We start from the raw sequence: 26,784 nt of genomic DNA, 5'->3' as shown, positions 1-26,784 counted from the left end.
GGAGCCGGGATAATGGTTTCAAAGAGAAGAGATAATTGACAAAGAGATCAGGAGTAGATTATAACAACCCCGCCGAGCCAATGCTGGGACTTGAATGTGCCAAGCTGGGTTTACCCCGTTCTGGTTTCCCTAACACCAGTGGCACTCCAGTGACTTGAGTAGCATCACTCCTGATTTACATAAGCATGAGAACAGGATCAGGCCCGTTCAGTTCAGCAGAGCATCCTCCGTTTTCTATTGCTGTGATCCCAGCGTCGGGCCTGTTGCCCCTTTATACAGGGGAAAGCTGCTCTTTTCCTTTCTGGGGACGGGGATGGTGGAGCCACGACATCAGACGGCTGCTTTCTCCCTGGGCAGTTCTTGAAGATCCAGGTAGACGAAGCCCTGGCTGGGATGATGTAGCTGGGGCTGGTCCTGCTTGAAGCAGGGGGTTGGACTAGATGTGACCTCCTGAGGTCCCTTCACCCTCATTTTCTGTGATTCTACATGGCAGCTGCCCTCCCTTCAACTCTGTCTTTGAGGACGGACTGAATTAAAATTCAGTGGACACCTCCAGGCCTCTCTTACTTACCTTGACATGAATACAGATATCTACCCAGTCCTATACACTAAATCCAAATTCTGGTTTGGGAGTAATTAGAACATAGAGACCAATGACTTGGCATGAGTGAAAAGCTAGAGTCCCTCCATGGAAATCAGTGGTGTTGCACCCATCCATGGTGTGATACCCAAATCAGGCCCAGGCTCCAAATGTAGCACTTCCCTGCAGTAATTAAAGGGGACAGCAGGATATCAGCCTGCAGCTGTTTTGGGAGGGTATGACCACTCTGGGCTAGAGCAGGATCATTTTTGGTGGTACCAAGAGAGAGAGCTAGGAGCAAGACTGGAGCAATGTTGAAAATGCCAAGTATTTCTGGAGCGTCAGGTATCCAGGTTGTAGCTGTGTTGGGCCAGAGGAGAAAGCATTCAGGACTCGTGGTAGAGGTGATTTCTTTTATAAGACCTACTACATTTTTGCAAAAAAAATCCTTGAATTGCAAACTTTCAGATGCAAACACCCTTAAAGCTGACAATTAACAATTTTTTTTTTGTGCAAAAATCTAGGTCTAATTTTTCCCCCCCAAAAATCAAGTTGGTCTAATAAAAGATATCCCCTCTACCATGAACCCTGAATGAAGTATTTCTGGAGTCATTTGAAAGGGAGCCGAGGGCAGACAGTAGTGCCTATCCCAGAGGAATCAACCCTGTGCTGGCCCTGGATGGGGGAAGCTTCCTTTGATCGTTTAGCAGTGTGTTTCCAGTAAAAAGAGAGAACCATGTTTTCGGCCAGGCCTTACCCCGTCTTTCTGTCCCTTGCAGAGAGAACAGGAACCGTCTGACTCAGATAATGCTGCTGAAATCCCTTCTTCAGGTAGGGTCACATCCTGCCATGCACATGCATTACTAGCGGTGTGAAGCCAGCGGGAGCAGATTGACAGCAAAAGTGCAGTCACATTGTGCACCCCCAGACAGCCGGTACTTCAGTGGCTGGATTGCTTGGGGCTTGAATGGGCACTGAGGCCGCTTGTCCCTTGGAGCACATGGCAGTGGTGTTGGTGTAGGGTATTCACAGCCCCTCTTGCTTCTCTAGGCTGGGTCTCCTCATGACTGCCCAGGCCCGCACGCGGAACAGACTCTCCCCTCCCCAGTTGCATGCTGTATTTGTCTGATTATAAGTCAACCCCACATGCAAGTTAACCCTATGTTTTCTGGGTTCAGTTTTAAGGAAAAAAACAGCCTGAATAGAAGTCAGTAACTACAAACAACCTCACCCAGTTCTTGCCCTTACCAAGTTGGGGATATAACTGGGGTTGGTCCCCAGGATGTTGGACTAGACATGACCTCCTGAGATCCCTTCAACCCTCATTTTCTATGAGTCTATGACTCTTAAGTCCCACAGAAGAAACAAGGGAAGGAGGTTAAGTGCACTGAAGAGACTAAAAGAAGCTACCTCGAAAAAATAAAAATAAATTAGAGATGGTGCTTTTATTGCCCAGCAAAATTACTGCAAGGGAAAAAGCCAAGGGCGTTAGGAGCCTGATGATAGGTTGACCTTAGATATCGGTCATTAGGGCTCTTTTTGGATGGAAAAAACAAGGTCAGCTTCTGATCAGAACAATACAGTAGCACCTGTGCCCCGTTTTCTGTCCACTTCCCATAGCCCCCCATAAGCCAGCTGCTTCAGGGCCGTGCAGAAGCCCAGTGCACCAGAGCTCCCTCTCTTAATGTGATGCCTCTGCAGGCGATTGAGTTCCCTGGCATTCATTCGGTGCTTTCCTCATCGGGAGTGGGGGTCATTTCAGAGCTGCGACCCTCATTAATATCCTCTCTCTTCTCCTTCCACCTTGTGCAGGTCTCCATAGGTTTCCAGTGCACCAACATGCTCACAGCCCTTCCCAGCTCCTTCCTGGACAGACTGCTCTCCCCGGCCCTGATGGAAGACCCTGAGATCCGTCTCTTTGTCCTTGAGATCTTGATCAGCTTCATCGATCGCCAAGGGAACAGGCACAAGTTTTCCACCGTCAGGTACAGCAGCAGATCTCAGTGAAAGTCTGGGGCTCTGTCTCCAGGGTCTTTGCCAAGGCGGTTTCTTTAGGCAGCAGTCGCAAGTGCGAGGCGGAGCGGCAGCGTTGCCAACTTGCATGGTTTTTGGTGTCTTAGAAAAAAGTGAAGAAAAACTTAGCTCTTTGTTGTGTCTATATTTATATTTACATATATAGATGAAAGAAAGAGCTATGTTTTCACATTTCCAAAGCGCAGACTTTAAGAACGCCAAAAACCATGAGAGTTGGCAATACTGCAGTGGTCATGACAGAAGGGGATGGTTCTCCTCGGCCATTATAGGAGGGGCAAGAATAATTTACGGCATTTACTCAAATCTCAGATGAGGGTTTCCCCCCTCATTTAACACAAGGTGGGGGGCTTATCTTGGATCCTTTCTCTCTACTGCCTGCCCACTCCCCACTTGTCCCCCTGGCACTGCATTCCCCACCGGGGAGGATACAAATTTAACACAACTTTCTTAAAAATTGGCTTTTCACACACAGAAAATTATGACAAATTGATATATTTTCCATGTACAGAATCGAATTCTTGAGGAGTCGTCTTAAATTCAGCATCATCTTGGATTTGGGTAAATACAATAATCAGCAGGCAGGAAGGTTTAGACTGGAAAGGAAGAGATGCATCCTGAGTCTCCAAGGAGGGGGAAACCTGGACCTCGTTGCCAGGGGAGGCTATAGCATCTCCTTCATGGGAGGTGTGTAGGGACAGATGGGATAGATGTCTGCCAAGGGAGGTCTGGTCCGACTTTGCCTTGTCTCAGTGCAGGGGAATGGATTAGAGAAAGGCTGTCCTACTCTTTTGGGTTGTGGGGTCATATCTGGACTTGGGGTTTCTTGTGGTCTGAACGTCCCGCCACATGTTGGGCAGCAAGTGGTGGTGGCATTAGCCCCCTGGGTGCTAATTTAGGGTCTGTGGCAGCTGCAGGGGTTTCCACTCCCTGTGGACCAAGATTGAACCATCGAGGCTGCCATTTGGACAGCCTGAGACTTGGTGGTCTCTTGGGGCTTGTCTCTCATGGGTCAGCGGTGGTGCTAGGGAGGAGGGGGTAGGGCAGGCCTGCCCACCTGAGAACTGGCAGACTCATCCCCAGAGTCTGAGGGCTCCTCACCTGCAGCCTGCCAGTGCTTCCCTCTCCAGGATCTGCCACCATCATCAGACAGACCAGCCTCAAGGTCCTTTCCAGCCTTACAATCCTGTGCTTCTAGCCCACCTTCTTTAATACATGACACCTGGGAAGTACAGTCACTTCGGGACCGTTGTGGCAGTGGCCCAGCGGTGGTAGAAATGCAGGGAGGTAGGAAGCCGTCCTGGGCTCCCAACTTCTGAATCCAGACCCGGGCACTGAGATGGCTTGCTTCAGTGGCCTTGGGTGGGTCACTCGCTCACCCGATGCCTTACCTGCTCCCTTCCTCTGACAATGTTTAACTGTGTTTGGTAGCAGTGATTTTTCCTTCTCCCTTGGCTTTTAACTGCAGCACCATCAGCGATATCTCAGTCCTGAAGCTGAAAGTGGACAAGTGCTCTCGGCAGGATACTGTCTTCATGAAGAAGGTAGGTGGTGGTGTTGGCCACCTACCTATCTACCCCTTTTGCTGTCCCTACTGACCTATCCTGAGACAGATGGGGGAATGCTTTTCTATGTGGGTGTCCTAAGAGGTATGTAGTGATCATGTCAAATTAAACCTTCAGGGAGCTCCCTTGGGAATGGAGCCTGGGCAGCAAGTGTTAGCAGAGACCATTGGGGAAGGTTTGCATAGGGATATGAAGCTTGTGTCTTGGTACAAGGACCATGAACCTGAGCCCTCTCCCCAAAGTGGTACACGTTGCTTTGCTACTTTATTTGTTCACTGCCTGGCACAAATACAGGTAGTGCAGAAATGGGGGCTCCTACCAAAAGCCAGGTAGGAAGAATAAGTTGGGTTGGAAGTGTTTATTGAGGAGCTTCGGAAGTTGAACACGATGGGCAGCAGGACGGCAAAGCTCGGCCTGGTGGGGCACAGCAGGCTGTCAGGTGAGCTCAGGACTGAGGCAGGCTGGTGCTAGGACCCAGCTCCTGCTGCTTTCCCTTGGCAAGCCATGGGTAAAGACCCACCACAGCCCCTTCTCCCATTCTCCAGGGCTGAAATGCTTCCCAAAATCAGAGTCCGGGGGCCTGATCCCAAGCGGTGCTGAGTGGAGGGCTCCCAGTCCCCTGCAGCAGCAGGCTCCAATGAGAGATCAGGTCCAGCCTGGATTTTGTGGATGGGATTTTTGCTTTGCTCGGCACGGTGATGGCAAGAGGCATGGACCAGGAACCCGGGGCAGAAGGTGTCCATGGAAGTGCACGTCCTAAGGCACCCTTTGCAGTGGACCAGGAATCCCCAGTGCTGGGTGATGTCTTGCTGCCTGTGCTTGGGCTGGGTCCCCTCATAGCAAGATCTGCTGCACGTAGGTGAAGCCCATGCTCAACAGCAAGCGAGTGAATCTGTGCTCTGCAACCAGCTTGTCTATGGAAGATTAAAAGGGCTGGGATAGGTTCGTGGAGGGGATATAGAAAGGGGAGTTTTGGCTCTCCACTCACGGCATGGGGTGCGTGGAAATGTGCCTGCTGTCCCCAAGCTGCAGAGCAGCGGAAGGTGTTGGGTTTTTCCCATTCTCCTGGCCTTTGCTGGTTGCCACATGGGGCCAGAAAGGACTTTCCCCCCCGTTCTGTTGCTACATGTTGGGCAGGTGGGAGGTTGCCATCCTCTGAAACATTGGTTTTTGTCTGCAGCCCAAGCTGGGGATTGTGACTCAGAGCTGGAGGGTATCCAGGTTGTAGCCATGTTGGGCCAGAGGAGAAAGCATTCAGGACTCGTAGTAGAGGTGATCTCTTTTATTAGACCTACTAGATTTTTGCAAAAAACCCAATCTTGAATTGCAAACTTTTAGGTGCAAACACCCTTAAAGCTTACAATGAATGAATTTTTTTTTTTTTTGCAAAAATCTAGTAGGTCTAATTTTTTTCCCAAAAAGGGAAAAAGGGCTAGCGGGTCTTGCTCTTTCACTCAGGGCCAGAGAGATGCTACATTTGGGGTCAGGAAGGAATTTTGTCCTTTGGTCACATCAGCCTGGGTGGTAGGGATTTCCTCTCCAGTGGGGAATAATACTTCTTGGATTATTCTTGAATGCACATGAACAAACTTTCCTGTCCTTGCAGTGGTAGGGCATTGAGGTGTAAGCTTAATTGGATAGCAGTGGCAGGACATTCCTGTGCTTGACCTGGGGCAGGTCTGGGGCTCCAGGTATCAGGTATGGTAGTCGGGTGAGAGAGTTGTTCACACACGGCTTGTTAGGACCCAGCTCCTGCTGCTTTTCCTTGGCAAGGCATGAGGGAAGACCCACCACAGCCCCTTCTCCCACTTTCCGAGGCTGAAATGCTTCCCAGAATCAGGGCTCCGGAGCCTGATCCGAAACCCTTGTCTAAGCTGGTTTAGATAGGGACAGTCCTGCCTCAAGCAAGGGCTGGACGAGATGGACACCTGAGGGCCCTGCCAGCCTGACTCCCTTGTCTCCCTCAGCATGCCCAGCAGCTGTACCGCCACATCTACCTGACCTGCAAGGAGGAGGGCAACCTGCAGTCACACTACGAGGCTCTCTACAGCATGCTGGCACTCATCAGCATTGAGCTGGCCAACGAGGAGGTGGTGGTGGACCTCATCCGCCTGGTGCTGGCCGTGCAGGTGGGATACGGAGGGCAGCAGTGGGGTCCATGGTCCTCTCCTTTCAGGGCAACAGGATCATCGGATTGTAGGAAAGTAGGGCTGAAAGGGACCCCTGCTCATCTCTCACGAAAGCATCCCAGCCCAGTGTCTGTCCAACCTGCTCTTGAAAACTTGCAAGGATGGAGAGTCCACAGCCTCTCTAGGCAGCCTGTCCCAGTGCTTGACCCCCCTCAAAGTCAGATGCTTCCACCTGAATCTCCAGCATCAATCTCCCTTGCTCCCACCTGAGGCCACTGCTCCTAGTCCTGTCCCCTATGGCTGCAGAGAAAAGCCCATCTCAGGGATTTGAAGATGGTTATCGAGTCCCTCCTCCAGACTAAATATCCCAGTGCATGAGGGTCTGGCTTGAGCCCCATTCAGAAGTGGTGCACAGAGAGGTGCAAGCTATACATTGGCACATGGGTGTCGAGGGTTTGAACAGGGCTGCCTCGGGGATTTGGGGATGGGGTCTGGCTGGATCTAGCTCTTAGTTATGGTGTTTGGCTTAGTAGAGTGATACCCGACTGCTGCAGAGGATCTAGCCCCATAGCTGCAAGGCTTAACACGTTCCTGAGAAGTGCCATGAGGTTTAATTAGCGTGGGCTGATGGGGTCACTCCAGATCAGCCTTGCTGCAGAGGAGGTCACTAAGGACCTAGGTACACTACACATTTACATGGTAGGATCTGCCTTGACCCAGCTGGAAATGCAGCGTGGACATAAGGCATTCACCAGTAAGTCAGTAATCCACGGTAAAGTTCCCCTTTAGCAAGTCAGGAGTAACTGTGCACTGCTGTATGGTTGTGTGCCCATAGCTCTGTTCATTTGCATCCTGGGGCAGCCATTTCTGCCTGTCCTGGTGCTTATCTGCCCCTCTCCTCCCACCCCCAAAGTACCCGAGTGCCTCTCCATCTGCCATATATTTATCCTTTCTGCCCCACAGCAAGGCAGGGTAAATGGTCTTTGTCTGTCTGTGTTTGCTCCAGCCAAGGAGGCAGACCGTTGCAGAGCATGGACTCAGATTTGCTTATGGATCTGAATAAGTCTTTGAGAAACCTTTTTGCCCCAGCTAATGGCGAGCCGTCTTCTGCTTTCACTTGTTTGCTGCTATTATTATTCTTACAATTCTTTATTTCTCTGCCTCACATCCCTGGGAACCTCTGGGTGCCTGGAGAAAATGGAATAAATAGCAAGGCAAAAAACCAAATCAATAAATGCAACTCTTTTGGAGATGCAGCCAGGCAGCCAGGAGGGGAAGGTAAAGCCAGTACCATGATGACCCCCACCCACTGCCCCACGAAGATCACCCTTTTCCAGAGCATTCAGTGGGATGATGATATCTCCGCCCCTTTATTTTTGGTCCTAGTTAAGATGTTGTTTCACATTATTGCCCTGAGGCTATACTAAGAGCTCTTAAAACAGGAGCATCCACACATGAAAGCAGGAAAACTCGTGCTAAGCACCCTCTAGGTGTCTTAGACATATGCTGCTTTGGGGGAGGTCTATCTTTGAGCAGTGTTCAGTAATGTGAGACTGTTTTGTGCAGATAAAAGGACTTCTTATCAGTCCTTCAGCATCCCAGGATGCCATCTCCTCCCCCATCTCTTGCTCTATGTGGACAAATTATCCATCCCCCCCAAATTCTGTTGTCCAGAAGGTGGTACTGGCATCAAGCCAATTCCCTCCCCTACCCCCAAAGCTTGTGACCGTCCTGCCTTCAGGAGGCGTGAACCCATGCAAGCAGTGAACTGTAACGAATAATCCCTGAAAGAAGTAGAGATCAATGGACATCTCACCAGGGTTGAGTGTGTGTGTCTGCATTCATCCCAGGCTAGCATTTGCTGAAGGCAGGCAAGTGGTTGCCTTCACTGCTGTCCCATGGCAAGGTGCAGTAACAGCAGCTCTATGCATCTGTCTGCTCCTAATCCCAGTGTAACTTCTGTTGGTGTACAACCCCAGTGTAAACCACACCAAGGGAGGGTGTTCATCAGGCCCTTTCGTGGGGGTTGTGTCTGTGTCTGCAGGAGGTCGCCCAGATCAATGAAGACAATCTGCCCGTGTACAACCGCTGCGCCCTATACGCCCTCTGCGCTGCCTATTTGAACCTCATCAGCCAGCTCACAACCGTGCCAGCCTTCTGCCAGCACATCCATGAGGTTGGTCCTGATTTGACCCCTTCCTGCTCTGCTCCTGTGTGCAGCTCTGCCTGTTGGCTTGTGATGGTCTCTTAGGTCCGTAGTGAGTCCACAGTGTGGTAGACGGGACCATTACTTTGGACCCTGTAGTTCAGAGGTCTGGTGATGGGATGCCAGAGCCTTTCCCTGCTTGGTGTGTGAGTATAAAATCCGTGGTGTTACCCCTAGACGCTGACACAGGCTGGAAGTGATTGTTCTTTTTGCAAGGGTTGTGTGATGTGATTTTGGAGAGGCTTGGGGCCACTTCCCCAGTGGACAGGTGTTTCTGCTGGAAATCTGCCCCCTCAGTCCACATGTACTGCTCCTCCATGTTGTGACTGAGAGGAATCATCTAAGACCGAAGGGACCTGAGGACTGAGTTCCCCTCTTGCCCCTAGAGGTTGTCGCTCCAGGACACAGTTGAGGTGGGCATGTTGGGTTGGGCTGGGTTGGGTTGAGTTGGGTTGGGGAGAAGATCCCCTGAGATATGTGTGTCCATGCAGCCCTTGCTTTGTAGATACACCGAGGACAACAGCTTGCAGGGCTGTCAGTCCAGTCCCAACCGGGTGTGGAAGAAGGCCAAAATAGCCTATTTGGTTCCCCTGGGTGTGGGGCTGGTTTATTTAAACCATCCAGTTCAAGGAGAAGCCACTGACTTGAGTTCCTCTTGGTTCCTAGGTCATCGATATGAGGCAGAAGGAGGCCATGTACTTGCTGCCAGAGGACATTTTTGTGGAGAGGCCCAGGTAAGGAGCATCCCCTCCAGGGGCTCACGTCGCCCTCAGCCACAGTCTGAGAGCAGCGGCCTGCATCTCTGCAGGATGCTATGTCTAAGGATGCTGACATGGTGTCTCTTCTCCACTGGCCGCCTTGATGGGGACTGTCACTGCCAGAGGAGCTGAGGGAGGAATCCTTGACCTGAAGTGGATTCTCCCATCCTCAGAGCTGTTTCCTTTCCCTTTGTGTCCTTTGTCAGCCATAATCTTCATCTCTGTCCATAGGCCGCAACATCTATCCCTCCAGGTGTTGGAGCCTGACTCTGCTCTCCCTCAGATCTGGTGTGACTCCAATGAAGTCAAGGGCTTCTTTAATATTTTATGATCACCTGAAAAGCCAAGGCAGTTTCTGCACCTATACACTTGCAGTTTCAGAGCCAGTCAGACAGTCCTGTGGGTTCATTAGGAAGACCTTGTGGCCTATGCAAAGCAGGCCTCCTGGGGGAAAACATGTTGGGGTCTTCTTCACTCACATTCCTCCTGCAGGCTGACGAGAAGCCTGGACCGCCTGGGGCCCGAGGTCCTCTTCCGGCAGAGCAAGATCAGCGAGGTGCTGGGGGGCAGTGGCTACAACTCTGACAGGCTCAGCACACCTTACATCCCCCAGCTGACAGGTAGGAAGTAGGCGAGTGGCAGTCTTGGCCATCCTCACTATGACATGGACTCTCGTGGCTAAGATTCTCAAGGGAAAGTGATCTTCACGGGCTGTGGAAATCCCCAGGGACTAGAAGTGGGTAGTGCTCAGGGTGTGAGCTGTCTGCCAGTCACTCCTGTGGCTTCCCTTGTATGGTGGCCTCTGTTTGGCAGCTGGGGAAACTGAGGCACGGCCACCCAGTGTACCATGAGGAGAACCCACACTAGAAGCAGGGCCCCTTGGAGCCCTCTCCCTGCTCAGTCCTGCGGGGCAATGGTTTATCCCTACAACCTGTGTCCAGGTGCCCATCCCACAGCTACAGATTTCCTGCGTGTCCTGGTCAAATCAGCGGTCATTTCACTGGAGAGGTGCCACTGCTTCATGAGACTTACTCTTGAAGCTAAGGAGCAGGAATTTTATGCCATAATTTTTCACATACCATATGCACCTTCCCCCTAAAAGTAGGCTCCTAAAATGGGGGTGCAAAGACTGATTTTTTTTCTGCCTAGAATAGAAGCATCCCACTTGGATTCCTGCTCTAAAACCAGCTGCCTGGCAGCAGCAGTGACATTTCTATTCAGACAGCTGAGTTGACAGCTCAATTGATGTAATGACTCATCCTTCACTCCACAGGCGTTAATGTTCATCTCTTCTTTTTCATGGTCTTCATAGTTTTCATAGATTTCATAGCCATTGAGGGCTGGAAGGGACCTCATGAAATCATAAGATCATCGAGTTCAGCCCCCCTGCCATAGGCAGGAAGTCAACTGGGATCAAGTGACCCCAGCAAGAAAAACATCCACATGTGTTTTGAAAGAGTCCAGAGTAGGTGCTTGCACCACCTCTGGGGGGAGTTTGTTTCAGACACTGGACACTCGTACCGTAAAGAACTTTTTTCTTATGTCTAGTCTAAATCAACCTTCCTGGAGTTTATGGCCGTTAGACCTTGTTATCCCATGGGGAGCTCTAGTTTTGCTGTCTGCTATATAGTCCTGGTCTCTTTTCTCTTATTTCACACCCTTCAGACTTTATAGCTCTTTTCAAAATCGTAGCAATACCCACGGTCACCAGTCTTCAGGAGCTAGGGTTTTGGCTTTTGGTTAAGCAGGAAAAGGGAGGGTGAGTGAGCTGAAGATTAGGCTCTGTCCCTGCTCTGTGTAGCTGTAACTCTGGAAAAAAAATCTTTTTGCCTTCCAAAAAACCCCAGGTGTGTGTCTTATTTGGGGGAGGAGGGTGTGCTATTTGGACAATATGGTATATGATGGCACACTAATGGCTTTTCAGGGGCTCGAGCAGGGTGGAAGGGGAAAGCACTCAGGCCCCTATTTCCACACAGGAGCTTGAGAGGTGAAATAGGGTTGTGGTGTCTCATGGCCTCCATGTCCCATCTGCCACATGGGGCCAGCAGCAGGGCCCAGCTTCACAGGATGCTGGAAGAGCAAGATACCGGGCACGTACCTGCATGCTATGGTGAAGGGAGCTATGTGCTCTAGGGTGGGAAGGAACAAGTTCTGCTGTCTCCTGCCTGCTGTCCCAAACAGGGGGAAGGGGAGGGGGAAGATGTTTCCCAGCCCCTGCCTTGCTGACGGGGTTGGCCTTTTCCTTGCCTTCCAGATGAAGATCGCTTGTCTAAGAGGAAGAGCATCGGGGAGACCATTTCCCTGCAGGTGGAAGTGGAGTCAAGAAACAGCCCCGAGAAGGAGGAGGTACCCCTCTTCTGCCACCGTCCTGGCACCGCAGGGCTTGAGGGGAGCGGAGGGTGGATGCTGTGGCTGGCTGGTGGTGGCACATCAGCGCGCAGCTGTCTGAGCCTTTCCCTGCATGGGGCTGGCTGGCGTGGCAGGGGGGCACTTGCTCAGGGTGTGGTGGGCAGCAAGTCCAGAGGCTTTGCAGTGCTCCGGGGTGCCACGAGGTCTTTTCAAGGGTGCCACACAACATTAGCACTGTCACAGGCGTGCCAACACCTATGCAGGATTTGCAAGATCAACCCAGCAGTGTCCAACCCCCCGCCCAGCTGCGTGCTTTGCAGCAGAATGGCTCCAGGGTTTTTCTGCAGTCGAAAGATGGGAGGAAGCTCAGAGCTGGCATTTGCCAAGGGGCATGGGGCTGGGTCTTGAGTGTAGCAAGGGGGATCTTAGGTCTAAGTGATTGAGAAGAGGGGTGGACAACGCCTGTGGAGACCCTGCAGTCCCAACCTAGATCCCAACAGCCTCCCCACTTGTGCACGATGCCACTCAGGTTTTGCTAAAGACATTGACCAAAGTAGTCTTGCTGCAAATGGAGCTAGGCGATACCATACTTTGCATATGTATTGCATTGCATACATTCCTCGCCTATTGCTACATGTGTCCGGGGGGGTTTATTCACCTTGCAGCCATCATTGGGGATTTTGATTGGGCTCTGCCAGTGCTGGACTAAACCTGGAGGGTTTAGTTTGCCTGTGCTTGGAGTCAGACCAGTCATCACATTTGGGATCAGGAAGGTGTTTTATCTCACGGTCAGATCGGTGCACACTATGGGGGTTTTGCCTTCCTCTGTAGCAGGGGTGCGACCCTCTTTCTTCGATCTCTCGAGTGCATTTTAACAACCCTTGTAGCAGCAGGGCACAGGAATCCCTCAACCCCTCTACTCTACCTGTAGTAGATGCAGGTGCTTTTGGTGTCTCTGGGCAATATGCGTTGCAGCTGTGCAGCAGGGAGGATGGTGTGGTTTTAGGAACAGGTCACACCAGGATTTTTCTGGGATGGTTCAGTTGGAATTGATCCTGCCTCAAGCAAAGGATTAGACTAGATGCAACCGCCAAAATCTCTTCCAGTCCTACTTTTCAATGAGTCTGTGATTAGGAAGTGCTGGGAAAACAAAGTGGTTAGACTGTTTGGACTCCTCACAAGGCTTGCGGTTATGGCATGATAGATAATACTGGACAGGACCCCAATATAAGGATGGGATGTATCAGGATCGGGGGACCTGGTAAACACGTTTTCCTACTGAGCATGCAGGTCAGATTATCTGGTGACAACGAGGATGTGTGGTTTAGTATTTGCAAAGTGCATGCTGCAGACGTACGTTTGTTCTGATCAGTGGATAAAAGGGGGTTTAGGAGCCCTTGATGCTTGTATTAGGCTTGGAGAGCACTACCTGCCTCTGGCCTGTACCTCACTGCAAGTCTCCTGACTGGTGCCACGTACCGGCTGGTCATGTGCGTTAGTGTTTAGGTGCATTGTAGGTCCTAAACTGAGCTCAATTGTTAGGGTTGACGGTGTAGTTTTACTAATCGGTGAGATAATGGATTTCTCTGGGGTAGTTTGCACAGGGCTCATCCTGCCTCAGGCAGAGGGTTGGACTATATATGACGTCTGGAGGGCCTTCTAACCCAACCTTTCTTTGATTTCTATGATTAATGTATGGCCTAATAAGGCCTACGCTGTCCTAGTTTTGGTGCCTGCATGGGTCTATCGAGTTCAAGGCCAGTTTATCTGACCTTTCTGTCAGACGATTGCATTTCACTCCTGTATGAAGCCCAGTCGCAAGTAGATGCCTTCCAGAAAGGTGTTGCTTTCTATGGGGTGAGGCCTACTGCAGCAAGAATTAGGCATTGGTGTATAGCTGGACCACCCAAGCTTGACCCTGCTTTCCCTTGCTGCCAGACTAGCTGCCCAACAGAGATGATGCTGCTTGTTTTCTTCCCCTAGAGAGCACCCGCGGAGGAGATCACGTATGAAACACTGAAGAAAGCCATTGGTAAGCTATTGAGTGAGCTGCATGTACAGGGAAGGTGGAGGGCATGCACGCGCGCACATGTGTGTGTGTGTTCTTCCCAGTCAGGGAGATTTTTCCCCAAGCATGCTTTATCCCTGCCCTGCTGCAGTTTAAAACCATTACATGTGCCCAGTCTGACTTTTTGGGGACTGGGAACCTGCTGTCCTGTCCCATCTCCATCTCCTTGTCTGCAAGCTAAACCCTCCTGGCTTCTTCACTAAAGTAGTCCTCGATCCCGGGTGCTTTGCTGTCTGGATGCCCCCGTGGGACCGTGCTTTGCAGCTCCCAACAGAGCCTGTGTGGTTCGGAGCACGGGGAAAGGACCCTTGCCGTACCTTGCCGTGGCGGGGGAGATCGCGGCATGTTGGAGCTGGAATGAGCTCTGCATCCTCTCTGCTCCCTTTGGCCCAGAGTCTGCCATTAGGTGCCCCAAGGGCTGGGCCTGGCACGATTCCCCCTGGATGCTGGGGCTAGAATCGGTCCCCTCCCCATTACTCCGTCTCCTTCCTCCCCTCTTTTGTGTGCTCCAGTAGACAGCGTGGCGGTGGAGGAGCAGGAGCGCGAACGCCGGCGGCAGGTGGTGGAGAAGTTCCAGAAGGCTCCCTTCGAAGAGATCGCTGCCCATTGCGGCGCCCGGGTGAGTCGCCCACCTCCTTGGCCCTGCGGTGGGCTCCGGAGGGAAACGACCGCAGCAAGATGCACCGCAAAGGGGACCCCATGACCTGCTGCGGGCAAACACCCCACTACTGCTCCCGCTGGGTCCCCTTGCTCCTCAAACTGGGACACTACAGGTGGTTGTGGGGGTGGGCTCCAAGCTCGAGCCCTGCAGTGACACGGGGGTCAGATAGTTTCATAGTTAGTAGGGTTGGAAGGAACCTGAGCAGATCATCGAGTCTGACCCCCTCCCATGGCAGGAAAGAGTACTGGGGTCAAACGACCCAAGCCAGGTAGGTGTCTAGCCTCCTCTTAAAGACCCCCAGGGTAGGAGCCAGCACCACTTCTCTTGGAAGCTGGTTCCAGACCCTAGCTGCCCTGACCGTGAAGTCGCGCCTCCTGATATCTAGCCTAAACCTCCCCTCTGCCAGCTTGTGACCGTTATTCCTGGTCACTCCTGGCGGTGCTTGGGGGAACAGGGACTCCCCCAGTGCCTGCTGGTCCCCCCTGACTGGTTTGTAACAGGCCACAAGATCCCCCTCAGCCTTCTCTTGTGGAGGCTGAACAGGTTCAGGTCCCGCAGCCTGTCCTCGTAGGGCCTGCCCTGCTGCCCCCTGATCATGCGAGTGGCCTCCTCTGGACCCTCTCCATGCTATCCACATCCCTCCTGAAGTGCGGCGCCCAGAACTGGACGCAGTACTCCAACTGCGGCCTGACCAGTGCCGCACAGAGGGGGAGGATCACCTCCCTGGCCCTGCTCGAGATGCATCTGTGGATGCACGACAAGGCGCGGTTGGCCTTCCTGACCGCGTCCCCACACTGCCGGCCCATGTTCATCTTGGCATCAATGATGACTCCAAGATCCTTTTCTGCCTCTGCACTGACGAAAAGAGAGTTCCCCAGCCTGTAGGTATGGTGCCGGTTGTTCCTCCCCAGGTGCAGCACCTTGCACTTGTCTGTGTTGAATCCCATCCTATTCTCATCCGCCCACCCCTGTAACCTGTCTAGGTCCGACTGCAGCCTATTGCTCCCTTCTAGCATGCCCACATCCCCCCACCTCTTAGTGTCATCAACAAATTTGAACAAGTGCTTTTTACCCCCTCGTCCAAGTTGCTGATGAAGATGTTGAACAGTGCGGGCCTGAGGACCAAGCCCTGTGGGACACCACTGCCCCCGTCCTTCCAGGCTGAATGTGACCCGTCCACCACCGCTCTCTGGGTGTGGCCCTCCAGCCAGTTGGCGACACATCTGACTGTGGGGGTGTCGACACCACAGCCCCCAGTTTCTTAATGAGAACGGGGTGAGAGACAGTGTCGAAGGCCTTCCAAAAGTCCCGGAAGACTATGTCTACGGCTACCCCTGTGTCTAAGGATTTGGTGACCTGGTCGTAGACGGCCACCAGGTTGGTCTGACAGGACCTGCCGCTAATGAACCCGTGTTGGTTTCCCCTGAGCATAATCTCCCCCCCGGCCCCTCGTGGACATGTGCCAGGATAACTCTCTCAAAAACCTTGCCCAGGATCGAGGAAAGACTGATGGGGCTATAGTTTCCCGGGTCCTCCTTCCTCCCCTTTTTGAAGATGGGAACCACATTGGCCTCTTCCAGTCCTCTGGCCCCACACCAGAGCCCCACGAGTGCTCGTACAGCCGTGCCAGGGGTCCCGCAATGACCGCAGCCAGTTCCCTCAGCACTCGGGGGTGGAGATCATCCAGACTGGCTGATTTGAACACATCCAGTCCCTCCAGACGCTCCCCGACTAGATCCGCCCTGGCCCTGGGCCTGGGTGCGCCTCCCCTGGGGCCTGAGGGGGGCCCGGTGGGGGGGCTGATCCGGTCCCTGCTCAGGAAAATGGAGGCAAAGAAGTCATTAAATAGGTTAGCTTTGTCATCTGGTGTGACGACCGGATTTCCTAGCATGTCTTGCAGGGGCCCCATGTTACCCGGTACCTTCTTTTTGCCCCCGATGTATTTAAAAAAGGACTTCTTGTTGTGCTTGATCCGGGAAGCTAGTCCCAGTCCCATCTCTGCCTTGGCCTTCCTGACCCCCCCCTGCAGCCCTGAGCAGCTGCGGTATAATCCTCCCTGGGGATGGCCCCTCCCTGCCATTGGGTGTGCGCCTCTCTTTTAGCTAGGAGACAATGGTTATCAAGCAGTTATCGAAGATGAGCCGGCCGTTTGGCTCCCAGCAGGTGTGTGTCTCGCTGAATGAGGCACAAGAGCTCTCGAGCCGTGCCCAGGGTGAGACCTTTCGGCGCCAGTGCTGCAGTGTCCAAGGTGAACGACAAGTGCTCTGCCTATGGCAGAGGGTTAAGGGGTCTCTCTGCAGGTCCCAAGGGGTGAATCTATGTCTTGAGTGATACCAGAGGTTGGCAATAGGCATCTGGTCATTCAGGCCAGGGAATCAGAGGTGACTGGCTGGGATGCTCGACCTTTGGGTACCACTGGCTATAGGTACCCATGCCAGCCTGATGGGCGCTGGTAGACCTTTGACACATTCTTGACAGCTTGAGGTGCAGAGCAAAGCAGCTCTTTAGGCACCTACCAACATTAGGACAGGAAGGGAGCAATGTCACACCTCATTGAAACTATAAGGGGAAGGCAGTGAGGCCGCAATATCCTCCAAGTGAGTTTGGCCAGGCCCCACCTCCTCAAGAAGAGCTTGGACTGGGGCTGATCAGGGCTGATCTGGATGTAGTGATACCTGAGTTCTGCTATGGATATTTCCCCAGCTTCTGGGCTTTAGTGGGGGCTGCATGATGCCTAAAGGGAATTCCCATCTCCCCACCTCTAATGCTACATGTGTCAGGGTCTTATTAAGCCTTCGTTAGGGGTGCCGGGTGTTGGCTGCAGCCCAGGCTGGGGATAAGGCAGCACCCCCTCCTGCTGGGACTCAAATCCAGAGGGTCCCAGCTAGGGGGTCTTTCCCCTCTGTTCAGGGTTAGACCGATGCTGCATTTGGGGTCAGGAAGGAATTTTCCCCCTGGTCCAATTGGTGCAGACTGGGGAGAGGAGGTGGTTGCCTTCCTCTGTAGCAGGGTCATGGCCTCTGCCTGGGATCTTTTGAACGTATATTAACGCCCTTTGCAGCAGCAGTGCCTTTGCAGCAGCAGGACATTGACTGCCGCAGTCCCCCTGCTTTCCCTGGGGCAGGGGCAGGCACGATGCCTGGTGCTATGCCAGGGCTGACTGCAAAATTTTGCTAAAAAATGGATTTGTCCAGGCTGGTTTGGACAGTGCTGACCCTGCCTCAGGCAGGGACTGGACTAGATGTGACTGCTGCAGGGCCCTGCCAGCCCCATGGCTCTAGGACTCTGTTACTATTCCTGGGAAACTTTAAGACACATCACTGCTAGGGGGCTGGACCCATCTCCTCTGGGAGATCCAGCAAGGCAGCCCTGCTGGGCTGATTGTGCACTGACTTGGGTGAAAAAATGCCCCCACATGAGTTGCTGCCTGCGTTGCTCAGCCATTTCACAACATTAGATACCCCCAACATATGGCCTGCATGCCGGCTGGGAGGGTGGGGGTACAGCAGCGCCCTGCTCACACTGGCCTGAAGCCGTGTGCCTGTGCACAACCCTTGGAAGGAGCACTCCTTTTGGGTGCTGCCTCCAGCTAACGTCCTCCGTTGTTGTTGCAGGCGACGCTGCTGCAGAGCAAGCTGAACCAGATCTTCGAGATCACTATCCGGTGAGTGACAGAATTTGCTTGGGGAGGCAGGGTCAGAGTCAGGCTGGGGCTGGGGGTCTCCATGGGATCCCTCTGCAAGGCAGTGCTGCCAGCGTATTGATTCTGTTGCTGCATCTAGTGACCTTTTGCGGGGCTCCTGGCAAGCAAATGTCCAGTGGGATAGACAGCTGGGGAAGGTGCGGACTATCCATCACTGGGGGTGTTTGAGAAGAGGGTGGACAGCCACTGGGCGGGGATGATCTGGGTGTTGTTATGCCTGTGCTCTGCTATGGAGATTTCACTTCTGGGCTTTGCTAGTTGCCCCCTCCCCACCTTTTCTGCTTCAGGGGGGCTGCTTCAGGGGTTTTTTAAGCCTCCCTTAGCTACAGCCCAGGCTAGGGATGGGGACTGGGCTGTGCTAATGCTCCTGCTTGCCCCTGTGCTCAGGATCAGACTAATTGCCATATGTGGGGTCAGGAAGGAATTGTACCCCTTGCTCAGGTGGGTATGGACTGTGGAGGTGCTGTAACAGAGGCACGGCCTCTGCCTGGGATATGTCAAGCATCTATTAACCACCTTTTAGAGAAGCAGGACAGTAATCACCGTGGTCCCCCTGCTTTCCCTGTGGCAGGGTTGGGTGCAATGCCTGGTGCTGGGTCAGGCCTGACTGTGTAATTTTGCCCAGTGGGTTTGTACAGGACAGGGCTGATCCTGCCTCAGAGGGGTTGGACTAGATGTGACCTCTGCAGGTGCCTTACAGCCCATCTCTGACTCTAGGGCTCTCTATAAAGGGCCCTGTATCAATCTGGCTGCCTATTATACGTTGGTAATTGTTCTGGGGACTTCGGAGCCCTCCTTAGCAATGCCTAGCAACGTGTCGAGGCTTGTCTGGCTAATAGCTGCCGTTGGGAGCAGGCAACACTGTTGGAAGCCGTGTGAACATCATGAATAAGTGACCTGTGTGTTGGGACACGGCTATGGGGATGGATGATGAGGGGTTGAGGACAGGGCATGATCTGCTCTGGTGCTGGAGGTGTGCCCAGGCCATCAGGATAGGGGAGACAACTGGCTTCTCTCCCCCTTGGAGCTTCCAGCTCTGGACCCTGTGTGCAAGGGGGACAGAGCAGAGCCTGGGAAGGGCTGATCATGGGCTGGGTCTTCCCTGGGATCTGGGTTTGCTGTTGCTCCCATTGCCTCTCATCTGCTGGTGGGTCTCTCCTGAGTCCCCGGGCGGTGGGTGGTTTCAGCTGGGTATTTTGGTCCTTTCCCATCTCCATTTGCTTTTGCTATGGAGTTGTGCATGTGAACCTATGCCTGTGCAGCATCAGGGTTCACAGTGATGGACCTGAGCTCCTCTGGTCTTCCCTGACAGCAGGGAACATCCCCCCTTGGGTCAAGCAGCTGGTTTTCAGATGTGATCTAGCATGGAAATGCCCCTTTAAAACAACCTTGCTTCTCTCTGACCTTTCAGACCCCCTCCCAGCCCCTCGGGCACCATCACCGCTGCTTATGGCCAGCCCCAGAACCACTCCATCCCTGTGTACGAGATGAAGTTCCCAGACCTGTGCGTGTACTGAGAGGCGGAGCAGGTGCCGAGGGAAGGCCAGACCCCAGTTCAGATGGAGCCGGGAAGGGTGAGAGCAGGCGCCTTCTGCATGGATGAAAATGGAGAGGAAACCAATGACCATCACAAGAGCTCCGTTCTTCGGAGGACTTTCCAACCCATCTTCCCTCTTGCAGAGCCACTTGGACGGAGAATGCCCCCAGGACTCTTCAGTAACCTCAGTCACTTGAATGTCCTGTACACAGTGGCTTGCTTTCTTCTTATCCAGCTGATGATGCAGGAGACTCGAGTGGCTCCCAACAGCAGTTTCATGGGTTCAGGGACCAGGGACCATGCAGGGGGGGTGGATGTTTTTGGCAGAAGCGGGTCAAGAGGTTTCTTTATCTAGCTGGGGAGCAGGGGGTTAGATGTTCCTACTCCAAAAAGGATGCAGTTGGCACACTGACCTCCACCACGCCACGCCATGCCAGCTGGGATGTCACAGCCACCTGCCTGGGGCCAGGCTGGAGGGAGGTCTTAGCAAGGTGCTTTTGGTGGAAGCTCAAGGTTTGATAGCCAGAAAGGGACTTGTCACCCCCTAGCACAGCATCCTGCCTAGCTCCGGCATAGCTGGAGCCAAGTGTGCATGGCCCCAAGAGTGCAAAGGTGCATCGTGGTTGCCTTTCAATGGCACAGAGTGGTGTGTAACCTCTGAGTGACTGGCAGGCCCGCCTGGGGAGAGCCAACGAGGCGTCTTGGTTCTCTGCAAGGGATTTTTGTGCCCCAGGTTCCCACTCTGTGGGTGTGCGTTGGCGTTTGCAGTGACGATGAGACAGGAGATGTAATCCACAGATGGGATCCCGCAGGGCAGATCCCTCTTTCACAGTAGTGTCTTCCTGCAGGTTCGCAAGCAAAATGGCAATGGATCCCCATGGCTCGTTGTATGGGGCAAGTGGAAGCAACCCGAACAGCTCTGCTGTGTCTCATGAGATCTATACTGCTAGAAGCTAAGGGTGATTCTCCACTAGGCACGGGGTTGAAGACTTGGGAGTGGGAGGATGGGGCCTGAGGGGCTTGCTGTGTGCATGAGGGTATATGATTAGGATGCAACCCCTGATCCTTCTTCAATCTGTGGGTGGATGTCAGGGGGTGGGGGGTAATTCTGCCCTTCTGGTGTGAATCATGGTCCCCAAGCCCCCAGGCAGTGTGTCCTGCAGGGAGGACTAAGGACAGGTGAGAGCCTGGGAGGACCCAGAAAGCAGATGCAGCAGGCAGGTTGGAGGAGTGAATTAGGCATTATCGCTGTCATCCCTGGCATATCCCATAGGCCAGCCCGATGCTCCAGGGTAGGAAAACTGGGAGTGTCTGCATGAAGACGTGACCCATGGGCATCGTGGGAACCACCTGGTCATGTGGATTATAATCCTGCTGGTTTTGTGGGAGGACAGTGGTCCATGGGCAGTTGAAATTTCCAATGTTTGGGCTTTGTCGCACTCCGAGTTCGATCGTTCAGCAAAATCCTTCCAGTAAAGGAGCAGAAACACCCTTGTTTAGCTCATTCTCAACTTGACCCCCCTCCATGTTACAATCAGTAACAGAGGAGGGTGCTTGAGGGGTCTGTAGCCCCCCTCCCCCCCCTGCAGTCTCCAACGGACTGTGGATTAAGCCTCTGGTCCTCCATCTAGTCTGGATCTCATGAAGATGCAGCCCTTAAAAATCTTCCCCCTTAGGTGTGCACAGAAGAAAACGCCCTTAAGAGCGACTTGCAAAGCACATAGAAAATCTGGTTTCATGCCTTGACATCCCGTATTTTGCTTTGGTTTGCAAATGGCTTGGAAGGATTATTTTTTATTGTTTCCTTTCATTTACTTTGTTAAAATCAAAATTTTCTTTCCAGTCTTTGGCGGGGGGGAGTCTCCCTGGAGGACCAGGAGACGTGGAAGGGACTGGAGCTTTTTCATCTTTTAATTGAAAGGGAGATGGTAGCAAAGTTTTGCCAGTAAAAGCCTTTTTCCCAAGTGAGAGTCTTTTGCCTCTCTCTCTGGGGAGGCGAAACATTTAAAGAACAGATTCATGTTTTCTTGTGAAAAACCACAAGAAAAAATGTTCCTTCTCTGGAAAGACCCATGAGAAATCATCATGGCTCATTTTAAAGAGGAGACCATTGTATTTCTGTCCCTCTTCCCCCCCTCTTTGCAGGTCACTTTTAGCTCTATGGCTGGGCGTTTTAAACCCATGCACGGCTGCCGGTTAAGCGCGCGGCTAGTTTGCTGCACAGTTGGTTGTTTGCTGCATGGCTGGACCTACGTGTGTTGGCCAAGCCAACCTGGAAAGACCGCCGTGCCGTTAACGAGGTGGTTCTTGGGATGCAGAGGGGGCCTCCTTCTCTGTCATTCCCTCCCTCTCTCCCCCTGGGATCTTCTTGATTCATTTCTAGCCCCGAAACGTTTCTCAGCACCGCACCCTGGTCTGACTTGCCTGCTCCGCTCACAGGGTTTTCCACAAGGCCATGTGAGAAGAAATGGGGAATGCTTTACAGATTGCAGAGCCAAGGAGAGCAATTAGGCCTCTTGGCTACCGCACGCAGGTAGTCCTCCGTGACTGCCGGCCACAGGTTTGAATGCAGGAGAGAGATTTTTCCACCCACGGGGAACTAAAGAGTCTGGGATGGATGATGCTTGGCTGCAGTATCTGGGGGGCATCTGAACCCCAAGACATCCAGGCTTGGGCGTGCACGTAGGATGCCTGCCAAGGGATTTGGGAGCATCTGAAATCCCAGGGTGAGAGCCTGGGATGAAAGATGCTTCTCCGTTGTAGCACCAGACACGGTGTTTAGAACGATTGCGTTCCGCCTGCTCAGTCGATGCAGTTTTTGGAGCAATTGAGTTCTGCTCAGTCGACATGATTTGGCTAATTTGACCTGGAACATAAAATATATTATTAAAAAAAAAGACTTTTCACCAAGAGCTCCTTTTTCCCAGGTGTTTTCTAAGCATTGGAATGAAACAGCAAACAGCAGCTTGGAAGGATCTGGTTCGTCACTGCCCCGTGCCTTGCGCCGCCATTCGTTCCTGTGCAAAAAAGGGTCTAAAATGTTCCAGAATGGAGAATCCTCATTTGAGGTTGTGTTTGCTTCCGCGTGGCAGGATCATAGCGGACAAGGCACATTGCAGGACAAATGGACTGTCAAGTCCAAAGCACTTTAACAAGGTGCTGCCAAGCGGCAATCTGCCAGCTTTGGAATATGAACTAAAAGATGTTTCGGACCTGGTGGCTGCATGGACACGAGACGCTTCCAGCACAGCTGTTCCTGCGTAGTCACTTAATACTTGCACACACAAGTACTAAATGACTGTGCAGTAACCAGCAGCGTCCCCCAGTGCCTCCTTGGTGATGCTGAATGCGCAGTAGCTTGTTACGACTGCGCAGGAGCGTCACATCACTGGCTGGCATCTCCCGTCCTGTCCAGGAGTGGAGGCTCAGGGCCCTGCTGTGTTCCCCCAGGCCTGGACGGCCGGGGCGTGGGGCAGTGCCTGGCTGGAGAGAAGTCATCGCCAGCCCTTCCTGGTTATCCTGGTTGTTAATTGAGGCCCTGATAGCCCTTTGGATCGATCATCGTCATCTTTCACTGACCCCTTAGACATAGCCTTTGGACCCCCAGGGGTCCACGGACCACGGGTTGAAAACCACTGCCCGTGACAAACCCCAGCTGCCATGGGTGCAGGAGTCAGCCCCTGCTGATCCCGTTCCCTGCCTCTTTGCTCAGCTCATGGAGAGGAGGCAGTAACAGCGAGACACCGTGCAGAATCCTCCTGGCCCCCCAGACCTGGGACCTCCTGACCCCCTGGACCCTCCGACCCCCCGACCTCCCAGCCGGTCCCTCAGTGCCTCCCCTGTCATGTACCCTATGGACCATCGAAGCCCCGGCTCGGTTCGGCAGCTCACGAGGGGGTGTGCAAGTCTGAGAAAACAGGTGGGCGATTGTAACCCCCGAACCGGGAATACCCCGTATCTGCACTGTGAACACTTTAAACAGGCAGCGCCCGTAACCCTCAGCCCCAGTGCTGCTACCCCGGCACTTACCGATTTTCATACACCCAAGGAAAGGCCTCTCTCTACAAGAGCTCCAGAATAAAGGGAGGGAAGAAGCTAGAGGAACGAGTTGGGTCTATATTGCTGGTTATGTATGATGGGAACCAAGAAACAGGTCATCTGAGAGGGGTCTTCTCTTGGTTGGTTGGGGGGGGGGACACACTTATTTTCATTTTTTTTAGTTATTTTTTGTCTAACAATTTTTCAAGATTTTTTAAAAGCTAGAACAGTTCAAAACAAAATAAAACAAATTCCCAAGATTTTTCCTGGCAAGTTTGGAAGATTTCTGCCCCCTCTCCCCCATTTGCTCTCCCCCTACCCCATTTGCTCTCTTTTTCTGTTTTCAGCTCTTTCTCCTCCTTTTCCTAGTTGAAAAGTGTGCAAGGGAAGTTATAAATAAAAACATAAAATATGAGGGGGAATAGTGCTTTCACTCATTAAAGTGAACGTTTTCACTCCTTGTTGACCTACTTTCTCCTGCCTGGAAAGAGAAACGCAAAACAGCACTTAGGCATTTTTCAACATGAGGGCGGAAAGCGTGGACATTTCCCTCAAATAAATGAGGACCTAGGAGCTGCAAATCAAAATTACACAATGAAAATTTCTTTTTTTTTTAATGGAATGAAAATAAACTTTTTTTTTTAAAGCCAAGGAGTTACAACTAGCCGAAGCAAACAGTGGGCTAGGTTCAGTCTGAACACCAGTGCTGAAACCCAACTGCTATATAACAATGTCAGTCTCTTTAGGCTTCTTTTGTTCACAGGGGATGCACCTACACATGTGCATTTACTGCGCAGTCACCAAAATTACTGCGCAGCATGGACGCACGTCTACATGTGCAGGCCTGTATCGCACAGCAAATATGGTGGTTTACACTGACTTGCGCTTAAAATGGATACCTGCAACATGCAGGTATCAAATTTACGCCCAATTAGTTGCTGCACAATAACGCACGTATAGACTCCTTACCGCACAGTAACACTGTGACACTGTGCATGTGGACTGACTTGGGACTAACTTTAGTTCCAAGTCAGTCCACACGCAGTGTTAATACACTTTAATGCCTGCACGTGTAGACGCCAACCTATTTCTGCTTACTGCGCAGTAAATTTAAGCCGGTGTAAATTACATGTAGACATGCCCAAGAAGGGGTGATTATAGTTCAGGCGGTATTTGGGGGAGGGAACTGGGGGGCCTGTTTAAAATTTGCAGAAGGCACTGGGCTGGGAGTGACTGGACGTACTTTGGAGGAAAGGACTAGTCATTCAAACTGGATGCAAAGCCAAGCAAAGACCTGGATCAACTGGAGATCTGGTCTGAAATCTCAGAGTTAGTCAAGACAAGTGCAAAGTACTGCACTTAAGAAGGAGAAAAACTCGAAGTCAAATGGACAGTGCAGGCAGCACCATGGCAGACAAGCCTCTGGAGATAACAGTGTATCACATGCTGATTATAAGTCAAGAATAGGATGCAGTCGCAAAACAGGCAATTGCTATTCTGGGATCTGTTAATGAGAGTGCTGTGTAGGACATTGGAGGTATTTACTCTGCTCTACCCAGGTCTGGTAAGGCCTCAGCACCAAGTTTCAGCACCTCATTTTACAGAAAAAGGGAGGAGGAGGAGTGAATTGTGTGTGTTGGGTCAGGAAGAGAGAAGGCTAATGGGAAGCTTCCACTTGTCCAAGGTAGACGGAGGAAGGACACATCAACTATTACTGGTTCTCCATGATAAAACAGTAGCCGGCTTAATTTGCGGTTTAGGATGTTTGGGTTAGATATTAGGCAAGAAACATCCAGCTTTGAGGAGAGTTAAGCACTGGACCAGGTCACCCCAGAAATCCCTATCCTTATAGTTTTGGCAGGGATAGTTTAGCCAAGGATGATCCTACCTTGAGCAGGGGGCTGGACTAGGTGAGGTCCCCTCCAGCCCTACGTTCCTGTGATCCGGGGTTCGACGGGCGCCTGTTAGGGGTGGTCTTGATACGCTTAATTCTGCCTCAGAGTAAAGAGGGGTGAACTAGACAATCCCTTGAGGTCCCTTCAACCCTGCCTTTCCCCAGTCATTGATGGGATAGTGGTGATCCTTGTATTCTTGACTGGTGCCATGTGATGCTTGAGCGGCCTCTGAATGTGCTGAGTGGGGTCACAGCTGAGACTGAAACCATCTCCCTTCTACTCTTGTCTTGCACAAAACCAGCATGTTTTGTTCTCAGCCTACCCTGAGATGCTTCCTCCTTCTCCCCTCTCGGAAATAGGTAGCTCTATTTGCACTAAGCGTCGAACCTGGAAACAATGAACTCCATCTTGTAAATGTCTCCCACGTGCACTGTAATTGCCCTGTTTGTATGTTCACGTTTAGTATAGATACTGTATATATATATATACATATGATATAAATATATTTATATAAACCTGGTGTAGGTGCATGTGTACGTTTCCATTTGTGTACTTCGGGAGCACTGTATCATTTTTGTGACGGTGGTTGAGATTGAGGGGGAGCATATGTTGTCTGAATGGTTTACGGTCACATTTTGGTCAGGATATTTTCATCTTTATGCCCTTTTCAAATAAATGTTAATGTTGTCATGTTCCAGGGTTTGATATATTTCCTGATAGGGACACGTGTCATGTTCTAGGGTTTGATGTAGCTCCTGGTAGGAACATGTTGGGGAGCGTAAGGGAGGTCTGCCACACCCAGACGTGCGTTTCATGGAGACAAGACAGGACAGGGATGGCCTGTTGATCCTCTTGACGGGTATTCAAGCTGGAGACGGCTGCACATTGGATTTCATGGGTCTGATTCTCCTCACTTATGCTCCCAAACGCCTGGAGTGACTCTGCCGAAGTCAGTGGGCCAGAGTTTCAGCTGACATAAAATGGCAAATCCCCATTGATGTCAGTAGAACCATGCTCATTTATTCAATTTCTGCTCCAGTCGTGCATGGAAGAAGGAAAAGCAGGTTGCTTTAAATCCATCTCTGATATACCCCAGTGTCAGGGGGCCATGCTCCATCTTAGTTAATGGTGCCCTCACTTCAGATGTGCAGTCCTTTCCGATGATACGTTGAGCTGAGACCTTTGGAAGATTCCCAGAGAACCTTTGGGAGAAGTAACATGTTTTTCCTAGTGTCCTCCAAAATCATATAAAAGTGTTTGCTCT

General features: G+C 52.0%; 1 protein-coding gene across 6 annotated transcripts in view; it reads left to right on the top strand.

Annotated features, from left to right (window-relative positions):
* EFR3B (EFR3 homolog B) overlaps nt 1–26,214 on the top strand; it is a 131,756-nt gene extending 105,542 nt beyond the window's left edge. For 5 of the 6 annotated variants that reach the window (XM_090020976.1, XM_090020717.1, XM_090020892.1 and 2 more), the window contains exons 12-23: nt 1,360–1,411; nt 2,393–2,565; nt 4,080–4,155; nt 6,144–6,305; nt 8,350–8,481; nt 9,178–9,245; nt 9,762–9,889; nt 11,524–11,615; nt 13,602–13,650; nt 14,199–14,305; nt 17,962–18,011; nt 19,462–26,214. In XM_090020976.1, coding sequence (XP_089877102.1) covers nt 1,360–1,411; nt 2,393–2,565; nt 4,080–4,155; nt 6,144–6,305; nt 8,350–8,481; nt 9,178–9,245; nt 9,762–9,889; nt 11,524–11,615; nt 13,602–13,650; nt 14,199–14,305; nt 17,962–18,011; nt 19,462–19,567 — 1,195 coding nt within the window. In that variant the 3' untranslated portion in view covers nt 19,568–26,214. The remainder of the gene's footprint in view (nt 1–1,359; nt 1,412–2,392; nt 2,566–4,079; nt 4,156–6,143; nt 6,306–8,349; nt 8,482–9,177; nt 9,246–9,761; nt 9,890–11,523; nt 11,616–13,601; nt 13,651–14,198; nt 14,306–17,961; nt 18,012–19,461) is intronic. The other variant, XM_090020804.1, reaches the window with a different exon arrangement.
* The last annotated feature ends 570 nt before the right edge of the window (nt 26,215–26,784 follow it).

This window comes from Crocodylus siamensis, chromosome 1 (assembly GCF_052110815.1).
Source record: "Crocodylus siamensis isolate JL-2025a chromosome 1, ASM5211081v1, whole genome shotgun sequence".
Taxonomy (NCBI): domain Eukaryota; kingdom Metazoa; phylum Chordata; order Crocodylia; family Crocodylidae; genus Crocodylus; species Crocodylus siamensis.
This window is presented reverse-complemented; position numbering and strand designations above follow the sequence as displayed.